Source organism: Peromyscus leucopus, chromosome 16_21, assembly GCF_004664715.2.
Source record: "Peromyscus leucopus breed LL Stock chromosome 16_21, UCI_PerLeu_2.1, whole genome shotgun sequence".
Lineage (NCBI taxonomy): Eukaryota > Metazoa > Chordata > Mammalia > Rodentia > Cricetidae > Peromyscus > Peromyscus leucopus.
In genome coordinates this window covers 32993714-33019023 of record NC_051084.1, presented here as the reverse complement: position 1 = coordinate 33019023, position 25310 = coordinate 32993714, and the positions used below count along the sequence as shown (strand labels likewise).

The following is a 25310-nucleotide window of genomic DNA, read 5'->3' as shown; positions in this document are numbered from 1 at the left end:
TTATGCTTCCACATCACTGTTCATCACTAAACAAAAACATGACAGAAACTCAAAACAGGGCATGATTCTGGAGGCAGGAGCTGATGCAGAGGCCATTCAATGTACTACTAACTACACCCCTCAAACAATACTACTTATGAGGTGGATAAATGAGTACATCTCTAGATTCTAAGAAAGATATACTCTTCATTGGGCCAGCCTATATTTTATTTCAAAACAAGAACTGTGATGACAGCCTTCTAAGCCCCAAAGGAACCAAACATTCTAATGTAGGCAATGACTTGCAAGTGTGATATTCTAGGCATCATTCCTTTTAAAAATTCTTTCTCTGAATGAGAAAAACTGAACTAATGAATAAGTATTTGATTTTTTTTCTAAAACTCTGCATCAGAACAATAGGTATTCAACCCAATCCTGAGGTTAAGAAAGGTTCTCTGTACACAAAGGTTTTGAGACAAGCAAAGAATAAACTGAGCTAGATAGAAGATATAATTGCCAAAGGTCTGAACACATTCCATTTATGAGACTCTGCTTGTTTGTTTGTTTTTATAACTTTTTATTGATTCTTTGTGGATTTCACATCATACATTCTGATCCCATTCATTTCCCCATCTCTTCATATCTGCCCTCTGCCCTTGCAACAACCCCCAATAAGATAAAATAAAATTTTAAAGAGAAAAAAAAAATCTCGTTTACCCTTCAGCTTACCCTTCAGTCCACACATCTTTACTTGTAAGTGCTCACTGCAATGAGTCATTGGTCAGGTTCGGGGCCTCTGGCTTCTGCTACAGCATCAATACTGGGCTCTCACTGGGACTTCTCTTAGATATCCTGTTGTTGCTCTGTGTCGTGGAGATCCTGGAGTTTTGGATCTGCAGGACTGGCCACTTCATGCGCTCCAGCAGTTCATCAATGGGGTGGGTGTTGGGATGGGTCAACTCACAGCCCTGGGTGGTAGCTGGGTGGGTCAGCCCGCCAGCTTTCCTTCATCCTCACTACCAGGGTAAACTCTCTAGTCCTGCCCTGGTTAGCTCACCTAATGCAGTGGGCATCAAGGGGTGGGGCCAGTTTACCTGATCTTATGCCCTCAGGGTCGGCTCAACACCCTCACCCCACCATCCACCAACAGGGTCAGCTCTGATGTGCTGCCCAGGCACGGTGTAGGGCCCATTCTTCCAAGTGTGACACTGTTTCTATTTTTCAGAAAGAGTAGTTATCCAGGGAAGCCCCTTGGAGCCTGTCAGCAAGTTAATCTGTGTTGGAGATATAATGGACACTCAGAAGTTGCTTTTGCTAAAAGACATTGACTTCTTGCCTGAGATCACCAGATAAAAAGCAGATGAAAGCCTGACATCTCTACCTCCATTTGTATCTATCTCCTTTACTGTGAGTCAGACTCCTACTTGACACTGCATAACCATGATAATCATTCAAGAACGGTTGTCTACTAACTCATCTCATCCCCCCTTTAGGCTGAAGGTAGAGAGGTTAAGTCAAGTGTCATAAAGCTTCATATTACCTTGGATTCTAGGACGAGCAGGGCCACGCAGAAAAAGACTATTCTCCAAATATAAGCAAACAATTCTATCTGTGATAGGTGAGGCTACATGTCCTGGAGCTGAAGTAATCATCTTGAACCACAGATTCCCTAATCGTCTTCAGCATACCTTTGTAGAACCAGAACTGAAACGATTAACCAACCAGATCACACCTTGACCTAGACTGCTTAATTAAGCAGTGTTCTCATTTTTATTCTATTTAAACTAAAGGCCATGCCAGTACTCCACAGATGAACTTGGTCTACTGGACCCTTACTTGTTTCTCTTCCCAATGTTGGCTGAAGCCTTATTAATTGGTAAACTGGGACAGGTGGCTGAGGCTGCCCTTGTAAGACTGTTAGAGTGGGCTTTTGCCCTCAAACTCTGGTTACAAAGACACTGTCACAATCATGACTAAATCATCCTCACCTTCATCACATTCCACCTCAGTGCCCACATAATAAAATAAAAGAGTGGATATGTACTAGGACAGGCTCACAGGGACAAGGATATTGGCTCAAACCAGTTGCCAAGGCATCCACATAACATACTTTTTTATGAACCAACCTGGAGTCTGCCTGAGGGCCTAGCAGAAGGCTGAATCTCCCACTCTCAGTAGTCATTCACTGCCTGTAGTTCTCTGTCTAGGGGTGGGGCACTGTGAAGACTTCCCTCATCCAGGTTAGCATGTCAACCAGTGTTGTCACTGCTCAGGTCTCGTTTAGGCAGCCACATAGCTGAGATTTCTAGAGCGTGGCTTGTCATACGGAGAAGACACAACCTTGCAGCAAACTTCCTGACACTCTAGCTCTTATACTCTTTTTACCCCTCCCCCACCCTCCACACCTTTTCTCCTGGTCCCCCGAGCCTCAGGTACATGGGCTGTATTACAGATAAATCAGCTGGAGCTGGGCACCCTACTGTTAGTTGGTCTCTGAATTTTGATCAATTGTGGCTTTCTGTAATGGTGTCCATATAATAAAAAAAAGAAGCTTACTTGATAAGGGGGAAAGCCACACTTAATGAGGGTGTAAGGATAAATATTTAGAATGCAGGCAGACATTATACTGGTTTAGGAAAGTGGCAGTAGTAGAGCCCCTCTACATTAAATGCCCTGCCTCCCCAGCCATAGGTAGTTGGCTAGGTTTACAGTTTGAGCAGGCCTTAAATCCAATCAGATGGCTGGTGGTCAGCACCAAGATTTAAGTGTCACTGTTTCACTTTTGGGGTACCTTGCTTTGTTGGTTATTTTGTGATTCACAGGCATCACACCTGGGTAGGACTATTGGTTGCTTCCCTCCCTTGGCAGCTTGCATAGCACCTTTCATTACTATGAAAGCTAGTCCTATGGAGGAGGTTTCTAGTCAGATCCAATTCAAGTCCTCTGAGTCCAATGTTCAAAGTACATGGTATTCAGTAATATGGGCTTATCTTCAAATTCTAGGCAATAACCAGGGGCTATGACACGGCCTGTCTCATTTTAGAAGATAGACTTCCCCGACAAACAAAGATAACTGTGCTAAAAGTTCAATATGGTAGTCTGTGTGTTTGGATTGGGTAATTGAGACCATTGATATTCAGAATTATTACTGAAAAATGAGTATTAATTCTTGTTACTTTGTTGACAATGTTTGCTGTCCTATTTGTTTAACTACTGTTATTCTTTTTAGTGTTTATCTTGCTCTTCAATCTGAAAGATTCCTACAAGTGTCTTCTAGAGAGACTAATTCCTTTAGAATGCTTTTATTGTGAAGTTTTTCTTTCTCCTTCCATACTGACAGTTTTGTGCAAAACAGACGGCTGGATTGGCAGCTGCTGTCTTTCAGACCTTGAAATATATTATTCCAAGTCCTTCCATAGTTCCTATTGAGAAATCTGTGGAACTGCCTATGATTTTATTGCGAACGTTTCCCTATATCTGAAGCATGAAATTCTCCTTCCTCTATGCCTATGACTGAATATTCCAAGTCTACCTTATTCTCAAGGCAGTATATTCTGTCATCCCTCTGATCCACTTTATTCTTGAAGCTTCCACAAAGCTTATATTCAACCTAGTGAATACTATTCCAGTACTTTTGTTTGGCTTTTCTTTACCACCCTCTTCTCCCCCCTTCTTGTTTCTCTTTACTGAGATCCAGTTTCATTTCCTGTATTGGCTTCCTTTTTTAAAAAGCTGTCTTCTTGGAATTAATCCAGGGGTTTATTAGTGTCTTCTTTTTTTTATTTTTTATTTTTTGGAGACAGGTTTCTCTGTATAGCCCTGGCTGTCTTGGAACTCACTCTGTAGACCAGGCTGGCCTTGAACTTAGAGATCCACCTGCCTCTGCCCCTCACGTGCTGGGATTAAAGGCGTGTGCCACCACAACCCTGCTTAGTGTCTTCTTTTTCTTTGAACATACTTATCATTGCACTTACTAAGTCTTTGTATGGGATTTCATACCGTCTCTGGAGGCATTACATAAGATCGGTAGTTCTCGGAGGAGTCCTACTGCCTTGGCTTTTATGTTTGTTTTTTTTAAAGTGAGATTTGTATATATGGGGTTAGGCTGGTTAATTTTTTTTCTCCCTTAAGATAACCTTTTTTTCCCCCAATAGAGGTATTCACAATATTTAAGAAGGACTAGGTTATAGTAGGGTTCAGATAATAGTTTTCCCCTGTTACACTGGTATTGGAGAAATAGGCTCAATTCCCAATATTCTCCAAGAATAGAAAATTGTTAGTAAACTCCATTATTACCAAAGGACAGATCCACTATGAAAATAAAGTAACAATTCAATTAAAAAAAAAATCTCCCCTTAAACACAATCATTTTAGGAAGTAAAGAAACAATAGTACTGTGTACAATTATCTATTAGTTACCACAGATGTGAGTGGAGGAAAACAGGAGAGTAAGACTAGTGATTAGTGTTGAGTTGGTGAAAACAAAAGGAAGAGTAAAGAGAAATGTGGAACAGTAGAGACAAGGAGGGCATAGGACAGCTTAGAGTAAAGGTAGAATGAAAAGTGTCAATATTCTGACCCGCCCCTTGGGGCCGCCCTGTGTCCTGATGTAAAAGCCTCATTTTAAGGAAAAACTCCTCCCCTTCCTCTCCTCCACCCTCTCTCTCTCCATTCCCACGAGGTGTGCACACCTCCGCTTTCTCCTTTCTTTTTTCCTTGCCTCCCTCTTTCCTGTCTTTCTCTTCATCTCTCTATGATAATTAACATTCCCCATGGATGCAGCACCTGGGTGTGAATGACTTTCCATCCCACTCCCCACTCTGCTGGTATCTGGAAGGGTCTGCACTTGGCTGTGCTGGGGGGAGGTCTTTTGATCTACCCCTTGGCATTCCTTTAAAAAGCCCTTTAAAAGAGACAGAAGGGGGCCTGTGGATTAGGATCCAGGCCCTCCCAAGGCTATCCTGTTTCTATCTCTCTCTCCCCTCTATATTTCTATCTAAATCCCTTATCCCTCGTTCCTCAAGAGCACCCTGGGGGGAAAAAAGGTGGGGGCAGCCCCCCAACAAAGAATATGGTCTGTACTGAGGCATATTTAAATGATTATCTGAACAAATAGACATTATTGAAATACAAATGCAGAATTAAGCTCTATTCTCCCATGATGGATTTCTGAGGTTGCTGAGTTTCTTCACTGAAGGATAGGCTCTGAGTCCTCCCAAGGAAGGAGAGAAAGCTCACTTCCAGTACCCACACTTAGCAATATTAAAAACTACCAAGGAGATGAGCCAGGAGGCTCACACAAAGGGAAAGAGCACAAATGCTAAAATCAATATAGTACAATCCTATAATAAATAAATAATCAAACAAGTAAGGGCAAAATCCTGATGGATCATTTTCTCTAAGACTGTAGAGCACAGAACAATTAAAGAACTAAGGTGTTTCAGGCCTTGAATATTAGCTCAGATGGTAGAGTGCTTGAGTTACATACATAAAGCCCCAGGTTTGAGGCCCAGCACTGCATAAACCCGTGGTACATAGGTGATACATGCCTTCAATTCCAGCATTCAAAAGGAAGATGAGAAACTCAAAGTCATCCTTAGCTACATAGTAAGTTCATGATACCCTGTCTTAAAAAACAACAAAAAACCCAAAAAGCCACACACACACACACACACACACACACACACACACACACACACACACGCAAAACACCTCACACAACCTGTTTCCCTAGCAAGAGTAAAACACTGCAAATCTAGAGAGACACTAGGTGTCACAGCAGTTTCCCTCTTCATAATGGCACTGCCCTACAGGGCCTGAGGACCCATGGTGGTTCTTCAAGTTTTCGTTCTTTAGTCCTAATAAAACTCCCCAAGAATAAAAATTCCATACTACGGGCTGGAGAGATGGCTCAGAGGTTAAGAATACTGGTTGTTCTTCCAGAGGTCCTGAGTTCAATTCCCAGCAACCACACAGTGGCTCACAACCATCTGTAATGAGATCTGGCTCCCTCTTCTGGCCTGCAGGGATACATGCAAAGAGAACACTGTATACATAAGTAAATAAATCTTCAAAAAAAAAAAAAAAAATTCCATACTTCAACGCTAATTCAAGAAATACTTTGGGAGTTGGAGAGCTAGATGGCTCAGTGGTTGAGAACACATACCGCTTTTCCGGAAGACCCAAGTTCGATTCCTAGCACCTACATCAGGCATCTCATAATCACCTCTTACTCCAGCCCTAGAGGGATCCTCTGGCTTCTCTGTAGGTTCTTGCACTCACATGCACACACCCACACACAAACTCACACACATCCATATCATTAAAAATAACAAAAAGAAAAAAAACTTTGAAGGCAGTGATAATTTTGTCAAATTCTTTCCATACAGGATAAGAATGTCAATTTCCCCTTTAAGTGTCCTTGATAAAATAGTACAGCCACTCTGGGGGGTGGGGGGAGGAACTGTCTGCTTCTTAAAAAGCTAAACATACAATTATTATACAATCTGGTAAGTGCATACCCTTTGACATTTATTTCACAGAGAGGGAAAACATATGTTCATACTAAAACCTGTACACGAGCATCCACAGTATCTTTAGTTTTAATGTCTTAGAAATGCAAGCACCCAAATGTCTTTCGGGTGAAGAGTGCAACAAACTGTTGGACATCCAGACTAATTGCTCAGCAAACCAACTATGGTACATGCAATGAGGACTGTGTAATTCCACTTATCCGAGGTACTCAAAGGTTAAATTCAAAGAGAAGCAGAACGGTGGTTGCCAGGAGCTGGGGGAAACAAGGAATGGGGAACCGTTCAATGTGTGAAAGAGCTTCAGTTTTGTAGATGTTCCACAGCGATGGCAGTGTATCGATAAGAATGTACTTACTGCAAAAACAAAACAAAACAAAAAACAAAACAAAACAGGGGGAGGGGTACACACGGTGGCCAAATTTGTAACCCCAGCCCTCCAGAAGCTAGGCAGGAGGATCATGGACAAATTCAAGGCCAGCCTAAGAGTGAGATTCTACAGAGTGAGATTTGGGGTAAGAAGGGGATGGCATCAGGGGAGGACACTAGACTAGAGACACACTTGTCCTATACAGACACCATTATATTTTAGTCTGCATACCCATTATTCTCTACAGCTCACAAATATTTTCAATTCCCTATCAACTTAATATTCCACACATCTTTTTCAGTGAAAAATGTCCATGGCAAAGGCAGTAACTGTCCATGATGACTGTAAAAATTATTAACTCTTGATCATCTTCCTTGGTGCCTAATGTGCTTCTGCTACATACCAAAGTAATGTGACTATCTCAAGGAAAAGCACATGCTATGTTAAGCACTGAGCTGAATTAGAAGCATTTTTTGAAATACCATTTTTACTGCAAGAATAACAGACAAGACAACCATGGTGATTTAGACTTACATTTGGCAGACATTTCATTGAAACTGAATTTTGGGGACAACAACTGACAATATTTTGTTGATGATGAGAAAAGTCATGATTTCCACTGAAAATTGCAATGTTGGAAAATTACCACATCTTGAGTTTGACAGTTTCCCCGATACTTTAAGAATTTAATGAAACCGGTGGTCGAGACGTTAATAAGATGTGTTAGCATCTGGGACATTCCTTAATGCGGTAAGCCAATACAAACCCGTTACAGTAAGTAACAGTTCCATTCAAATACAAGGCAGTCTTGAGGAATTTCATGTAACTGTGAGCTCAGATTTCACATAAAAACTAGCCTTTAAGAAACAATCTTCTGAACTTCTGGTGGAGTCACAAAGAACACTCACAATTATTTGGAAAAGCTGTAAGAATACGTCTCTTCAAACTGCCCATCCATCCATTTAAGACTAAATTTCCTTTAATTCATTCAAAACACATCACAACAGACAATGCAAAAAACCAGAACGCAGCTAGCTGCCTTTTCTATTAAGCCAGACATGGAAAGGAGTTGTAAAATATGTAACAGGCTGTTCGTTTTAACTTTTCTGCTTAGGGTACACTACTTTTCATTAAGACGCGTTATGCATGTTAATATACCACGGGTTATTCAATGAATAAATATTTAACACGTCCGTTTCCACTTTTAATACAACAAACATGTTCGTCCGTGTGGTCCTGAGACGCCCCTGCTCCGTTCTTCCTTATGGGGAGAAAGTGAACTACCTGGAGCCAAGCTCTGGGACAGGATCCGCCCTCCCACCCCGAGGCTGCACAGGACAGCTCAGCGGGACCACGAAGGCCTCTCCCGCCTCGGGCTTGGGCGGCGCGTGTCCGGGCCTCTCGCCAGCCGCAGGCCGCGCGGCGGCGGCGGCAAAGCTTGCCCGCCCGTCAGGCCCAGGCCCAGGGAGGCTCGGGCAGCGGCGGTCCCAGAGCGCGAGTGCGCCCGTACCTGTTGGTCATTCCGGCCGCCACGCCCAGCATCTCCGCGGTCCACGCCGGGTCCCTCGGTGCCTCAGTCCCCGCCGCCGCGGCCGCACCCTCTTTCCCTCGCTGCCCGGGCGAGCTGCCGACTGGGAGGGCGGGTCCCGGGCAGGAAGGGGGCGGGGCCAGCTGGTAGCGCCCGGCAAATGGCGACGCTGACCACGCCCCGGAGAGCGTGGGCCTAGGCCGTAAGAGGGGCGGGGCTAAGGCTACGGCGAGCCGAAGCCGGGCTGGGGGCGGGGTGAGGTTCGGCGGGGGCGGCGCAGAGAGCATCGCCGGTCGGGCGGAAGGTTGGGGTGCCGCGTAGACCGAAGCAGCCGGGGAAGGAACGCGGCGAAAGCCGGAGCAGCGAGGTAGGGACCCCGTAGCTTCGGTGACGGGTCTTGGCCCCGCCCCTGAGTCGTCATAGCTCCTCCTCCCCCCGCCCCCACCAGGCCCATCCCTTTCGTCCAGGCCCTAAGCCTGCTTTCTTCTCGTTTGGCCGCAGGCGCTGCTGCTCCCTGGCCCCAAGCAGACAGAGAGGCTTATGGGCGTTCCGAGGATGCCCCTGACACTCCTGGAGAGCCACTGCGTCTAACCCGCGAGGAACACGTGGTAAGGTGTGACTGGTCAAAGGACAGGCCGCAGTATCGTGGGCTGGAGGCTGTGACTCAACTTGGCAGATGGGCCGCCTGATTCTTTCTTCAGGGCGTTAAAGGGTCTGTACGTGGTTCTACCCGCCCTGCGACGATCCTAAGGAGATTGTGCCAAGGAGGGTGTCATGCACGTCGGTCTTCCAGGGGTGGAGGTCTCATCTGCATTGGCCCCCTTCCAGCCTACAGGAGCTTGGAATGTTTAGGGTATTTTTGTTTTAAGTTTTACTTCGGGTTTGAAGACTGGGAACGTGGCTGAGTAGGCATTATTATCCCTGAAATAAACCGGTCAGAATGGGAGACCAGGCCCCACCCACACTCATGCAGCTGGCAAGACAGAGGCTGCTGAGGGAGGAGAATTTGATCATTTCTACCCTGGAGGAGCTGCCCATGGGGCTGCTCCCGGCGATGTTTGAGGAGGCCTTCACTGACAGACGTATAAACATCCTGAGGGCCATGGTGTCTGCCTGGCCATTCCCATGCCTTCCTGCGGGAACCCTGATAAAGGACCCCCACCTGGAGATTTTGAAAGCTCTGCTTGCTGGACTAGATGTGCTGATTACAGAGAAGGTTCATCCAAGGCGTTCGAAACTCAGAGTGCTTGATTTGACGAATGTGCACCAGGACTTCTGGAGCATTAGGGCTGAAACCCAGGAAGGTGACCGCTCACCACAAGCCAAGAGGCAGAAGCAACCAGTGGAGGAGATCTGCCCTAATTCTGGGGTGAAGAAACGTTTTAAGGTGGTAACTGATCTTGAACTCATAAAGGCCAGGTTCAATAAATGTGAAACGTACCTGTTACAGTGGGCCCAGCAGCGCAAAGGTTCCATTCATCTATGCTGCAGAAAGCTGAAGATTTGGGATTCACCTGTCTTTGCTGCATTACAGATCTTCAAAAATATAGATCTGGACTGTATCCTGGAGCTGCAGCTGAGTCAATGGTCACTTGAATTCATGGCACAGCTTTTTCCTTACCTGGAGCAGATGAGAAATCTTCACACGCTTGTGCTAGAGGGAATTCCGAAGCCCTTCAGATTTGCTGCCTCTGCAGAGCAGGGATGGATAAGCATGTTGCTCTCTCAGATCTCCAAGCTCCCGTGTCTCCAGAATCTCTATGTGTATAACATCTACTTTTTAACAGGCTGCCTTGAAGAGTGGCTCAGGTGCCTGAAGACCCCCTTGAAGACCCTGTCAATCACTGACTGCCGCCTCTCCCAGTCAGACTTGGATTACCTGAGCCAGTGCCTGAACATCCGTGAGCTCAGACACCTGAACCTGAGTGGTGTAGTGCTCTCCGATTCATGCCCTAAGCTTCTCGGGCTTCTCCTTGCAAGAATCTCAAGTACCCTGCAAACCCTGGAATTGGAGGAGTGCGAGATGAGGGACTCTCATTTCATTGCTATCTTGCCTGCCCTGAGCCACTGCTTCCAGCTTACCAAGGTCAATTTCTATCATAATAATATCTCTCTGCTTGTCCTGAAGAACCTTCTACGTCACACAGCCAAGCTGACCAAGCTGGCCCAGGAGCTGTACCCTGCCCCTCTGGAATGCTATGAGGAATTGAGAATACTTAGAAACAAATTTAAGCTGCTTTGTCCCGAGCTGCTGGATATACTCAGGGCCAAAAGGCAGCCCAAGAAAGTCTCCTTTTCTACAAGAACCTGCCTGGACTGTTTTCACTCCTGTTTCTTTGACCTGGAGGCCAGACTTTGCCTTTGTCCGTAAGTAGGATAAGGTTGCTTCAGGTACTAAATATGGAAGCCTAGTATTGGGAGTGTATATACACTGTGCATCCTCGATTGCATATAATAAATATACTGAGTTTTGGGGGTTTAAAAAAAAAAAAAAAAAAAAAAAGAAGTTTAACTTTGTGGTCCTGGCCTGCAACATGGCTGAACAGGAGTTCAATCCCTGGGACCCTTGTGGTGGAATGAGAGAAGCATCTCTCAATTATCCTTTGACTTCCAAACACATACACACAATAGTATAAATAAATGTAACGAAATAGAATTTAAAAATGTTGCTTCCAAAAGAAAAGAGAAATCTTGCTGCCATTTTGGGGTAGTTGGGTAAAATCTGGCTGCCTCTTGATTAGTGGTTTTTAGTTTCATCATAGTTATGCCATCTGTGGAATGTGCTCTCCAAGTGATTCTACTTCTGTGGTTGACCAATGTCTGCCACAAAGAAAACTTGGAAAAATATGGTTGTTCTAGAACATGGGATTGAATTTCTTCTTACTCTTCAACTCAACAGTTTCTCAAGATAAAAGAGGATGTCTCCATGACTGTTTCTTTTATCTTTGTTCTGACTGTCAACAATCAACCTTTAAAAACAAAAGTTGATATTTGGAAATCTTTCATATATGTGTGTATGTAGTGGGTAGCTGTTCCAGCTTTGACCTGGAAGTACTATTCCCCAGTGAGGCTTCCAGTAACTGTCACGCCTACCTATGACCTGCCCCTGAGGCGGGGCTGAGACGGGAGTCCTTAAGACTTGAGATCCAGATGTGCTGGTTCTCTTGGTTCCTGGTGACCCTGGACGCTGGATGTAGACCAAGCAGAGTTCTCCAGAGAACACCGTTGGACTGCACTTCACCTCTCCCGGATCCTGTAACCTATCCCTTCACTTGTAAGTTACCCCAAAATAAACCTCCCTTTTAAGTATGTGGAGTTGCCTCAGTAAATCCTCCAATATGTGTATATGCACACAAAGTACATGAAAATTAAAAAAAAAAGTTATGTGTATGAGTGCCTGTACCTATGTACCCTTAGAGACTAGAGGAGGATGCTGCATCCCCTGGAACTGGGGTTACAGATGATTCTGAGCTGCCATGTGGGTGCTGGGAGTTATCTGGGGTTCTCTGTAAGAGCAGCAAGCATGCTTCCCTGATGAGCTATTTCTCCAGCCCCACAAAGAATTATTGTAAAGCATGTATTCAAAATAAATACTTAAAAAAGCTTTTTTTTCTTATTTTCCATCTCTTTCCATCTTTACCAGATAAGTATGTAGTAAGAGGGCAGGGGAAACTGTTTCCTGCTTCCAAATAATAAACTAATTAGATAACGTCTATATCTTCAGCACTGAGTTTTATTATTTCCATCTGATTTTGTTATAGAAAGAAATACTATGTAGTGGGCAGTATTGTGCATTAATTCAGAGTGAAACCTTGGACTCTGAACGTCCTATGTTCAAACTCACATGGAAGAAGCCAAGAATCCAGTAGTTGCTCAGTCCACAAGGTGAGATGTTTCAACAGTCAAAATCTGGTGCTGAAGGCCTGGAGCATTCCTGGAGAGCTGCTTGTTTTCAGCCTACATTGGAAGCCCAAAAAAGTTAGATATCAGCAACAGGACAGATGAACTTGTCATTAAGAGAGAGGGCAAACAGACAAAAAGCAAAGTTTCCTCCCACATCCTTGTATCTGGGTGCCACCAGAAGGGTGCTGTCCACATTTTAGGCTTCAGATAATCTGATTAAAAAAAAAAAGTCCTTTATAGGAATACCCAGTGGGTTGTATTTTAGATGATTCCAAATGAAATCAAATTGACAACCAATATTAGCTATCACATTGTCTGAACACCAAATGCCCTTTACAAGCCTGACAAAGGAACCAGGGCTTCATGTATGGAAGGACTGTACCACTGAACTACACCCATAGCCCCGTTCTTATCATGTCCTTAAGAAAAAGCTTGGAGTAGGAGAATATTTGTGTGAGATGTTTCTGGGAGAAGGACAGTTTAGCATTCCTAAAATTCCACTCCACTGAGTTGTGCACGAAGAATCCCATTACTCACTCCCACATGATCACATATGAGATCAGTGAAGTCTACAAAACCCAGTCTGACTTCATTTGTAAGTATTTGTTTTGAATACATCATTTACAATATTTCTTTGTGGGGTTGAAGAAATAGCCCAGCAATGAACACAGGTGATGGACTTGGGGGTGAATATGGACTGGGACCTTGTTGGAGTAGGTGTGGTCTTGTTGGAGAAGATGTGTAACTGAAGGTGGGCTTTGAGCTTTCAAAAACCCGGCAGGCCCTGTCTCATTCTTTCTGCCTGCTTCCTGCTGATCATGATATAAATCTTTCAGCTACTGCTCCAGCACTCTGCTCCTCACCATTATAACAGGCTGACCCTCTGAAGTACTCAAGACCCCAATTAAATACTTTTACATGGGTTGCCTTGGTCGTGGTGTCTCTTCACAGCTGCAGAACAGTAACCAAGACAGTGAGTTACAATATTATGTGAGACTTCCATTATTATCCTGAAATATGGGTTTCCTATCACCACTATTTTTTTTTAGGTAGGATTTCACCAATGGCTGGCCTGGAACTTGCTACGTAGAACAGGCTGGGCTTGACCCACTTGCCAGGTGCTGGGATTAGAGGGTGATGTGTCACTACACCCAGCTTCCTAAGCACTCTGGTGATGGCTAGTCTTTTCGTTGTTTGTTTTTTTGTTGTTTGTTTATTTGGTTGGTTTTTGGTTTTTCGAGACAGGGTTTCTCTGTGTAGCTTTGCGCCTTTCCTGGATCTCGCTTTGTAGACCAGGCTGGCTTCGAACTCACAAAGATCCGCCTGCCTCTGCCTCCCGAGTGCTGGGTGTTTGTTTGTTTTGAGACAGGGTTTATCTGTGTAGTTTTGGTGCCTGTCCTGAATCTTGCTCTGTAGACCAGGCTGGACTTGAACTCACAGAGATCTGCCTGGCTTGTTCTCCCGAGTGCTGGGATTAAAGGCATGCGCCACCACCACCCGGCCAGTGATGGCTATTCTTGGTTGTCAACTATATCTGGAATGAACTACAATCCAGAAATGGAGGGCACACTTACGATCCAGACCTTGAGGCTGGGAGGCACACCTTTAATCTGGGCCATACCTTCTGCTGGAAGCCTATATAAAAACAACAGAAGAAGGGAGGGTTTGTTCTTCACTCTGCTTGCCCTCTCCTTGTCAGCACATCCTTTTCCTTCACTGGCATTGGAGTCGGCTTCTTTGAGATTCCAGCACATATAGAAGACTAGCTGAGACATCTAGCCTTGTGTCTGACACCCAGACTGAGCAACTACTAGATGGGCTTTTCAAGAATTCATAGCTAGCCATTGTTGGATTAATTGGACTGCAGCCTGTCAGTCATTCCATGACCCAGCATTAGCACTTTTTACCATAGATGATCTCATGAATCCTGAACAGCACAGCTTAGCCTTTAGTCTAAATACATCTGGTTGTATTCATTTAAAAAGATGTACATTGTGTTTGCACCTATTAGGAAGTTGGAGAAGTTTCTTTTCCATCTGTATAGCAAAATGCTATTTCAAGTCTTCTATCAGCCACTAACTCAAGGCAAGCATGCCGGGGCAGGTTACTTCACACTGTTTCATTGGGAGGGTGGATGGGTGCCGTGGTCACCCCTCAATGGATTCCCCGTGCTTCCCATAGGCTTCTTCACTGTATTTCATCTAGCTCTGAAGGGTCACTCCGGGTCATCTTGATCAGCCAACTGTCATGGTAACAGGATTTGTTGATTGAGCCCCAGGTTTCCTGAGCCCCCATGTTTCACTGACTCCAATCGCCTCTCCCGACAGAGGAGGGTGGCCAGTGGCAGTCAGGAACCTGCCTGACTCCATTTTGAAGGCAGGAGATGTTATTGCTGTTATTAAACTTATTGTTAAAAATAAGGTTCTGTTTACTGTAAGAGCTGAGTTGCTCTGTCTCCTAAAACCTGACCCTCTCCAACCCATGGCCTTGACTTGTTTTTGAGAATACCCTTACCTTCCCTGACCCCTCCCTAATAACATGGTGACATGTTTTTTGAGATTTTTTTTTCTGTATTTCCTTATTGCCACAGTGTGTCTTTTCTTCAAAACTATTAGTGATTTTACTCCTTAAAAGGGGCCCAAGAAATGGATTCGAGGCTGCTCCCTTTAACCCGACTTAGGAGGCAGACTGGCCAACTCTTCGGTGCACTCCAATTTAAAAAAAAAAAAAATCCAAGCTTGCTTCAAATTTGGCTCAAATTGTGGTAGTGGTTGTATTCTTGCCGTTGGGATGAACACAACACCAATGTGGGCACGAGACTAATTCAATCACTGTTTTCCAGGTTTATAAGCTCTTTCTTTCAAATCAATAATAAAAATCTGTTCCAGGGCTGGTGAGATGGTTCATCAGTAAAGATGCCTGCCTGATGCAGCCTGAGTTTGATCGGTACCTGCATGGCTGATGGAAGAGAACCAAATTGTAAAACTTCTCTGACTTACACACATACACACACACACACACACACACACACACACACACACACACACACACACACTGTCTCGGAAAACCAAAAAAAAAAAAAAAAAAAAAAAAAAAAAAAAAGCCTTGCTGAATAATGTAATATTCTGAAATGTAATATTCTGAAATCAGGATTGTCAGGGTTTGTTAATAGATTCACTTCCTTGGGAGAGCTGGTAAAACACCAAGTGGAGACGAACAGGCTTTTCAAGGCAATGTGACCTTGTCAGAACTCCTTGGCTAAGAAAAAGAGCAAAAAAGGAGAGCATCATCTCTATGCAGCATGTTATCATGTAGAGAAGCAGCAAGGAGCTGGGGTGCAGTTCAGTGGTGCAGTGCTTGCTTATCACGCACTGGATCCTGGGTTCTATCCCTGACGGGCAAAGAAACAACAAAAAAGGACAAGAAGTAGTGAGTATAGCATTACTAAGAAGAATATACTTCATAAAGCAAAACAAAAAAACCAACAAGCCACGTGTCTTCTAGGTGTTAAAAAAGATTCAGTGAACACAAGCAGCAGCATTGGCAATCTTCTGGACAAGAGACATTTTGTATCACTTTTGTCTGTGTAGAAAGCAATCACAGGAAGATCTCAACTGTCACTTAATGTGGCTTAAAAATATTTATGGCCGGGTTGGGGATTTAGCTCAGTGGTAGAGCACTTGCCTAGCAAGCGCAAGGCCCTGGGTTCAGTCCTCAGCTCTGGAAAATAAAATAAAAGAAAATAAAGGTGTGAAAAAAATAATAAAATTAAAAAAAAACAATTTATGGCCAATATTTTACAGACTACTCAACATCCTTATCCACTAGGAAATGCAAAGTAAAACTCCATTTTCCCCCAGTTAGAATTACTGTCGTTAAGAAACAAAACAAAATGAACCGTGGTATTCAATAACACATATATTAAAATTGGAACAATATAGTGAAGATTGGGATGGCCCTGCACAAGGATTACACACAAATTTATTAATTGGTCCATATTAAAAAACAATAACACAAACCTAAACAACAGCTACTACAACAATGGCCATGTTAATTACTGCTAAGCCTGCTGACCTGGGACCCACATGGGAGAAGGAGAGAATCTCTTCCCACAAGTTGTCCTGAGGCCTCTACCCCATGCTGTGGGCTCCCATACATAAATAAATGTACTTAAAAAAGTGTTAAGTTGGGCTGGATAGCTCAGTGGTTAAGAGCACTGACTGCTCTTCCAGAGGACCTGGGTTCAATTCCCAGCATCCACATGACAGCTCACAAGATCTGACACCCCCACACAGACATACATGTAGGCAAAACACCAATGCAAGTAAAATAAAAATAAATTACTTGAAAAAAAAAAAAGTGCTAAGTCATCTCTCTCCAGTCCCTTCTTTTTTCTTTTGAAGCAGATCTTTTTATTTTGTGTGTGTAAGTGTTTGCCTGCATGCATAGAGGTAAATCACATGGGGGTCTGAGGAGACCAAAAGGGCATGGAATCCTTTGGAATTGGAGCTATTTCCAGTTATGAGCCCTAGTGTGGGTGCTGGGAGCCGAACCAGTGTGAGAGACAAAGTTACATTTTAAGTTTTAATAACTATGCCTTGAAGATCCATGAGACAAAAAATGCCTCGTATCTGTAAGCCCCTTGCCCAAGGACAGATAGTTGCTGAAATGCTGGAGGTTATTGTTTATGGGAAATATAACAAGCCATATGTTTTCACTGCCCTGAACAAGTTTGTTTGACCCATTTGCACCAGATCACATGTGGGTGGGAGGTTCATAGGCAGGAAGTACATCAGGATGTGCACTTGTCCGATTGGAGGAAGCCTGGAGGTAAGTCAAGATGTATGCTGGCCCCTGATTGGACTTGATGGGAAATACTTAAGCTGCTGCTAACTATGAGACTCCAGGCCATTTTTTTCTGGGAAAAAATGGGAAACCAGAGATGGATCTGGCCAGAGCCCATTCACCTGGCCAGTATTTAATTAAAGCTTGTTCCAAATCTGGCTTTTAATTGTGGTAGTGGTCTTGTTCTGGATCAGTTGGATTAACACCAGAGCAGAGGTACTCTTAGCCAGGAACCATCCTCCAGGTCCAAAAACAGACTTACCTTTTTAAAAAGCCTATTCTGTTTGTGCAGCGGTGGCAGATACCTTTAATCCCAGCACTTGGGAAGCAGAGCCAGGCGGATCTCTGTGAGTTCAAGGCCAGCCTGGGCTACAGAGTGAGATCCGGGACAGGCACCAAAACTACACAGAGAAACCCTGTTTTGGGGGGTGGTGGGGTGGGGAAAGCCTATTCAGTAATAAAAATCAAATCAAATCATCACAGCCGGGTGGTAGTGGCGCACACCTTTAATCCCAGCACTCAGGAGGCAGAGGCAGGCAGATCTCTCTGAGTTCAAGGCCAGGTCTACAAAGCAAGTTCCAGGGCAGCTAGGACAGTTACACAGAGAAACTGTGTCTCATAAAATACATACAACTCACTTTGTAGACCAGGCTGGCCTCATAAAAATATATACAACTCACTTTGTAGACCAGGCTGGCCTCATAAAAATATATATAACTCACTTTGTAGACCAGGCTGGCCTCATAAAAATAAAAAGTCTATTCAGTGAGTGCAGGCATCGAGCCCATAGGGAATGAAATTCCACCAGTGACTAAGGAGTCCCATAAAGGCCTGCTTGTCCTTTACTGTACAGAATCAGTCACAGCACTGTACTCAGTAGTAAATGGGATTTCAGCCCCAGCTCTGGGTATGTAGAAAGTTTCAAAAACATGTTGTTAGGGGCACAATGCAGGTGAGCATTGAACTAACCTGGTTGAAGCCTACATATCCATTAACTGCTAGGCCTAAGGGCCATGCCCACTCCCTGCCAAGGTTTAACTGGTCCTTGTTTTTCAGGACTTGTGTTTCTCTCTGCTCTGCCTCTCCCTATATCTCAGCCCAAGGGAATTTGAAGGAACTGAGCAAAACCCTTCCTCTCAGAGGTCACCTTGGGGCTGCACCCTTTGCCAGCTCCGTCTCGGCTCCAATCCATGGCTAGATTGCCCAAACAAAGGCACAAGTGTTGCTTCCAGGTCCAGCTGGTATCTCTGTCTATTTTTCTCTCTCAACAGTATCTTACTACATAGCTCTTGGCTGGACTGGAACTCAGGACGCATACCAATCTGGCCTCAAATTATAGAGATCTGCCTACTTCAGCATCCTAGGAATAAAGGCATGTACCATCATGCCTGGCTATCTGTGTTCTCTGATGAGGCTGGGGTGGGGTAGGGGACGTGGTCTCAGTAGGCTGGCCTCAAATTCCTGAGCTGAAGGGAGTTTTTTCTGCCATGGCCTCCTGCATCGCTCAGTCTGTAACACATTTTCTTAAGCACCAATAGGTCCCAGCTATGGAGGGACAGTAGTAAAAGAGTCTGCAACTCCACCTCACAACCTAACTGAAAACCCCAAAGACAGTGTTTAACAGAAAAAGAATAGTCATAAAAACATAACATACAGTTAAATGCATTTAATAGAAATATCAATCATTATAGTTCCTTATTGCTGGTCACAAAAAGCATATATGTCTTTTATAATCAAAGTAATTTTTACCATGCAAAAGGCATTTTTATTATATTCATATGAACAGACTAGATTCCAAAACAAGTTTGTACAGACTTCAAAAGGCAGAGTAGGCCCAAAGAAAAAGTGGAATTTATTTAAATATTACTAAAATTATATTGGATGCCACTTGGCATACTCATATTCACAGTTTATGAAGTTAAAAAACTTCAACTTCTAAAGTCAGCTCTGAGATAGATGCGTTTAACCAATACATTCACTAGTTAGGTCTGTTCTAACCTAGGAGGAGCAAACACGGAGAGAGAGATAGATAGCTTTAAGAGAACAAACCAACATGTCAGCAGCAAATTTCAGTTAAAATGGGTTGGAAACCAATATTCATAGTGACTTAAGTACAGTCCAGTTTCTAACCGAGACTGAAAATTAGAGAATAAACTGTAAGTTTAATAACTCCAGAGAGCACTATGTGGTTATTAACAAATTACATATTAAAATATAATCCCCAAATTTGATTTAAGAGCACAATTTTAATCTAGTCAATAGATTATTTCCAGAGACATAAAGGCAAGTAACACTCTCCCAGCTAGGCTCATTCACCAACAGCGCGCCTAAGCCCCTCTGGGGGCCATGCGTAGGGAACAAGCCTAGCTGAATAACACTGGGAGCACCAGGTTCACGTAGAGATTTAATGCTGAGTAAGACAGTCACTGTTCTGAGATGCAGGGGATTCTCCGAACAGACTCATGGCTTATGAGGAGTGGCAGGCAGCACATTAAGAGCCTGGAGACAGCAGGGAAACACATCAGCTGGGGTGGGGCCATCTGGGCAATGTCAGCGACACATCACCAGTAAGTTTCGAAATAACAAGTGGGTGGGGGTGTATTTTAAAGTAACTGACTAAATTGCAATTTAACTTAGCCTCATAATTAACCAAAGCATATTTACTTCATAATCCCTTCATAAACATGTCAACCTTACCAAGAAAGCATTTCCTTAATCATCAAACATTATTTTAAAAGCTTAAACTCCCCAGTTGGTATGGTACCAGAATTCAGTTCAATTTCAAAATTCACAGTACTACTTAGATGATGAGTGGCTCCCGGGGTTCGAGTGCAGGAATGAACTGTTTTCTCTGGGCACGGGAGATCTCAGAGACTGAGGCCACGGTGCGGAGTTAGAGGGCTGTGGATGACTGGTACCATTACTTCAAGCTGTTGTCCTTTTCCTACAAGTTGAGATTCTAAATACATCTGCTATACATATATACAATCATTGGAGGATGTGAACAGATATGCACATTTCCTGACCAAATAATGATAACCATTTTTTTTTCCCAAATGAATTCTGTTTAAAGAATTTCCTTTCCATCAGTCTATCGAAGTCCAGACCAACTATGCAGATAGGATGCCCATCCAGAGGAACGGGAAGCACTTTCTTCCTCACCTGTGGAGATTAAAGAAAGAAATCACCAAATCTTACCAGTGTGAAATCACTGTACAACATAAGGAATTATGTCTATTTCATTGGCTATAGGAACTATAAAAGACATTTAATTATTATTTTGAGTTTCTGAGCATGGTACTGGAAGACCAATAATGTGATGACAGATACCTGAACAATACCCATTGTTGAATGTAGCATTTTTTTTTTAAACTTATGTGAATAGAGGCAGATGATTTCTTCTTCTTCTTCTTCTTTTTTTTTTTTTTTTTGGTTTTTGTGTAGTTTTTGGAGCCTGTCCTGGAACTCACTTTGTAGACCAGGCTGCCCTCAAACTCACAGTCAGTTTGCCTCTGCCTCTGCAGTGCTAGGATCAAAGGCGTGGGCTACCACTGCCTGGCCTGCAGACTTCTTTTTTATCCTATTTGAAATCATTGGAGCTTGAACCTTTAATCAGTCTTAGAAAAAAAAAAAATCTCTTTATTTACTATCTCTGTCCTATTCTTTTTCTTCTGCTTCTTTTAGGATTTTAAAAACTTATCGTCATTATTTTGAGTATGAGGATTTCATCTGCATACATGTCTGTGCCACACCGATATGATGTAGCACCCATGGAGGTCAAGAGAGGGCACTGGGTTCCCTGGTATAGTTACAACTGGTTATCAGCTGCCCTGTGGTTGTGGGAACTGAACCCAGGTCCTCTGAAAGAACAGTCAGTGCACTTAACCACTGAGCCACCTTTCCAGACCCTAGAACTTTATTGCTGTTAAATGATACCATTTATTAAAAGTGTGTACGCCAAAATGCTTACACTATTTCAGACTAACCCAGGTACCACTGACCAACCACAATCTCTTCAATTCTCTTCTCCAGAGATAAGTTGCTTCTTTCAAATCAAATCAATATCCCTTTCTAATCTAGAAGACTAGTCACAAGCCAAGGGGCCAGTGCAAAGCATTTTTTCTTTTTCTTTTTTAAAGTTTTTTTTTTTTTTTTTTTATTTTAAAGACAGGGTTTGTTTTTGTAACAGCCCTGGCTGTTCTGGGACTCGCTCTATAGACCAGGCTGTCCTCAAACTCAGAGATATCCGCCTGCCTCTGCCTCCCAAGTGCTGGGATTAAAGGCGTGCGCCACCACTGCCCGGCTAAAACACTTTTTCTATATGGTCATTAGGTATCTTTCTCTAGAGATCTGAGAAACTTCCCCAACTTATCTGAAAGCATTTTTCTTACAAGAAAGTTCACTTTACAATAAACAACAACAACAAAACCCTCTGAAACACAAGGTCTCATGTATCTTAAGACTGGCCAGCTGAGGATGATCTTGAATTCTTGAACCTCCTCTACCAACTCTCAAGTGGTGGGATTAGAGGTATGTACCACCTATTTAAGGCAGTGATGGGGACAGAACCCAGGGCCTCCTGCATGCTAAGCAAACACTCTACTGAGCTCCATCTCCAGGCCCTTGTCTTAGAACTCTGAGCCAAAATGGAGGGTAAGTACAGTCTACTTAGGACACGACTTCAACTAAACATCTGTCCAGTGTTTTCTTCGCCCAACTTTTCTAGGTCTTTCATCTATTTCTTGACACTCAGTTCTACACGATTCCTTCTTACTCATGTTCTGGCTCACTCATTCTGTCAACTATATCTGGTTTGTGATTAACCCATCATGTTTTTTAATTTTGTGGGTTCTCATCTGTTATGTCAGTGAGAGAAGCAGCAAACAATCTTTTTTTTTTTGGGGGGGGTGGTGGTGGTGGTTCAGACAGGGTTTCTCTGTGTAAGTCCTGGAACTCGCTTTGTAGACCAGGTTGGCCTTGAACTCATAGAGACCTGCCTGCTTCTGCCTCCCAAGTGCCAGGATTAAAGATGTGCACCACCACCACCTGGCAGCGGCAAACCATCTTAAGAAACTTAGGAAATCCTTTGTTGTTATCTTTTATTTATGTGCATTAGTGTTTTGCCTGCATGTATGTCTATATGAGGGTGTTGGGTACCCTGGCACTATAGTTACAGACAGTTGTGAGCTTCTATGTGGTTGCTGAGAATTGAACCCAGGTCCTCTGGAAGAGCAGCCGGTGCTTTTAACTGCTGAGCCATTTCTCCAGCCCCAGTAAATGGTATATTCTTTTTTTTAAAAAAGACTTCTTCCTTCCTTCCTTCCTTCCTTCCTTCCTTCCTTCCTTCCTTCCTTCCTTCCTTCCTTCCTTCCCTCCCTCCCTCCCTCCCTCCCTCCCTCTCTCTCTCTCTCTATTATGTATCTAGTGTTCTGCTTGCATGTATCCCTGCAGGCCAGAAGAGGGTGCCAGATCTCATTACAGATGGTTGTGAGCCACCATGTGGTTGCTGGGAATTGAACTCAGGACCTCTGGAAAAGCAGCCAGTGCTCTTAACCACTGAGTCATCTCTCCAGCCCCAATGGTATTTTCCTATATTGAGTTTTTTTGTTGTTGTTTGAGATAGGGCCTTGCTACATAGCCCTTGTGGCTGGTATTCACTCTGTAGCCCAGGGTAAACTTGAACTCTTGATATTGCCCTGCCTCAGTCTTTTGAATGGTGGGGTTATAGGTATATATACCTAGGATATAGGTACCATGTCTGGCTTCATTTGGTTACTGTTAACTGTGGCTATGTTCATCTGAACTATAGTAGCAGAAATAAGAGTTTTGTAAGTACTGAGAACTTTCTTCGTTAGGAAGACATGCTTCATGAAAACAGATGTAAAGAAACTACCAATACTTATGAAGTAAGTAATCCTGCTAAACATTAACCCTGACTCATTAGTCCTAGATCCAGATCTCCTGAAGCACATCCCCATACCACAAGGGCCAGCTTGCTAAAAATGGGAAATCTTGGGTGAGAGCCAGAAGGTAAATCTTACTAAGCATACTAAGTAACTGAATTCCAAGGGCCATTCTTTTTTTTTTTTTTTTTTTTAAGAATTATTATTTATTTTATGTATATGAGTGCTCTATTGACTTTATACCAGTAGAGGGCATCAGATCCCACTATAGATGGTTGTGAGCCACCATGTAGTTGCTGGACCTCTAGAAGATCAGCCAGTGCTTTTAACCACTGAGCCATCTGTCCAACCCCCTCAAGAGCCATTCTAAATTTATTAGATTATTTAGGATGCATAAGGGACAGAGGAACATGTTAGACTGTTAAGATGAGAACATCAATCACAAGTTGGTGTCTATATATTCTGGGCTTAGTATTACAATGCTATACACAGTAAGTACACAGTATACCTGTGAGGTACTCACTTTGCCCAGATCCACCTAGATGTAATCAGGAAACTGACTTCCTGTGTACGTGCAGTATTTGACTAAGTGCAACACTCCTATAAACACCAAGTTCAAATTGCTGGACTGCTATGGAGCAAATGATCAGTTTCTTCAATTCATATACGGTATATTAAGTTAAAAACATGACTTAATACAATTAGAAGGGGATAAAAACAAACAAACCCAAACAACTATACCCTTACAACTCTTCAACTAAACCTGAAAAACTGCAACAAAACAAAGCCTGAAGGGGAAGGTCAACTGAATGCAGTAGAGACTGATGTGCTGCAGTAACAGGAGCTGCAGGGAGAGGGAGCCAGAGAGATGGCGCGGTGTGGGGAGTTTACAAATCTCTAGTTCTATTTTGGCCAGAAAAACTGGCCGAAAACTCACAGCTACAGGGACATTACCGTATTTCCTCTGTATGCTTAGGAACGAAAACATTCTAGACTAATCCAAAAATAAAACCCTGATTCTTAATTTGCAGTTTGAAGCCAGGTCTATCAATCACAGCATTTCAAAGGAGTCTATGGAAAAACTGTTAACCTAACTGATGTGAACACTCCACTCCACTATGGGACAGTATTAACTCTGCATGCACCTGAAAAGTGGACTGCTAGCCACAGACCAAGTGTTGGGTCACATGACCATTGGTCCCTCTACTGTCTGGAAGTGGGAGTAGAGTAAGGGGAGGTGAGCAAGGAGTTAAGAATTATTATTTATTTTATGTATATGAGTGCTCTATTTATACCAGTAGAGGGCATCAGATCCCACTATAGATGGTTGTGAGCCACCATGTAGTTGCTGGACCTCTAGAAGATCAGCCAGTGCTTTTAACCACTGAGCCATCTGTCCAACCCCCTCAAGAGCCATTCTAAATTTATTAGATTATTTAGGATGCATAAGGGACAGAGGACATTACCGTATTTCCTCTGTATGCTTGGGAATGAAAACATTCTAGACTAATCCAAAAATAAAACCGTGATTCTTAATTTGCAGTTTGAAGCCATGTCACACACACACTAAGAACAACACATCCTGCTGTGGGATGTTCTGTATGTCCTGTGAGAGCTCGTTCTTGGATTCCTCGTGGCTTTACCCAGCAGGTCCGCATAGAGGATGATTAGGACCACGTGCCTGAGTGCAGGTGTCTGAGATGATCTGCACTTGGCTGTGCTGGGGGATGGTCTGTATGTCAAGTTGCTCTGATTGGTCAATAAATAAAACCTGATTGGCCGTGGTTAGGCAGGAAGTATAGATGGGACTAACAGAGGAGAAATAAAAGAACAGGAAGGCAGAAGGACTCACTGCCAGCCGCCTGCCAGGACAAGCAGCATGTGAAAATGCCGTTAAGCCACGTGGCAAGGTATAGATTTGTAGAAATGGATTAATTTATGGATATAAGAACAGTTAGCAAGAAGCCTGCCACAGCCATACAGTTTATAAGTAATATAAGCGTCTGAGTGATTATTTTATAAGTGGATTGTGGGACTGCAGGGCTTGGTGGAACCTGGAGAGAAACTCTCCAGCAACAACATCCAACTCAACACCAGGATTCAGATGTACTTTTCAGAAATGGAAGGTCAAACTAAGCAGTATACTGCATTTTGCTGAGTATTGGACTCATTGATGTATTGGAACTGCCCCAATGTTAAAAACTGGCTTTTCAACTCTAGTTACCTGTATGACAGAACAAATAAAAGTGAGT

At 43.4% G+C, this 25310-nt stretch overlaps 3 protein-coding genes and 1 non-coding gene across 7 annotated transcripts in view; 2 read left to right on the top strand and 2 right to left on the bottom strand.

Annotated features, from left to right (window-relative positions):
* Positions 1-8527, bottom strand: part of Lims1 (LIM zinc finger domain containing 1) — a 106811-nt gene extending 98284 nt beyond the window's left edge. For 2 of the 3 annotated variants that reach the window (XM_028892462.2, XM_037199906.1), the window contains exon 1: positions 8390-8527. In XM_028892462.2, the coding sequence (XP_028748295.1) occupies positions 8390-8421 (32 nt within the window). In that variant the 5' untranslated portion in view covers positions 8422-8527. The remainder of the gene's footprint in view (positions 1-8389) is intronic. The other variant, XM_037199907.1, reaches the window with a different exon arrangement.
* Positions 8528-8663: 136 nt separating this feature from the next.
* Positions 8664-11415, top strand: LOC114708902 (oogenesin-1-like). Of its 2 annotated transcripts, XM_037199904.1 has the most exons (3): positions 8664-8774; positions 8909-10774; positions 11307-11415. In XM_037199904.1, the coding sequence occupies exons 2-3, from the start codon at positions 9348-9350 to the stop codon at positions 11317-11319; spliced, it is 1440 nt and encodes a 479-aa protein (XP_037055799.1). In that variant the 5' UTR covers positions 8664-8774; positions 8909-9347; the 3' UTR covers positions 11320-11415. The 2 variants fall into 2 exon arrangements, with proteins under 2 accessions (XP_037055799.1, XP_037055800.1); XM_037199905.1 differs by lacking the exon at positions 8664-8774 and having other exon boundaries at positions 8839-10774.
* A 4794-nt stretch (positions 11416-16209) lies between these two features.
* On the top strand, positions 16210-16313 carry LOC114708908. Its single transcript, XR_003736860.1, has one exon. It is a non-coding gene; the product is annotated as a U6 spliceosomal RNA (small nuclear RNA).
* Positions 16314-18806: 2493 nt separating this feature from the next.
* Positions 18807-25310, bottom strand: part of Gcc2 (GRIP and coiled-coil domain containing 2) — a 40944-nt gene continuing 34440 nt past the window's right edge. The window contains exon 23 of the mRNA XM_028892431.2: positions 18807-20317. Coding sequence (XP_028748264.1) covers positions 20247-20317 — 71 coding nt within the window. The 3' untranslated portion in view covers positions 18807-20246. The remainder of the gene's footprint in view (positions 20318-25310) is intronic.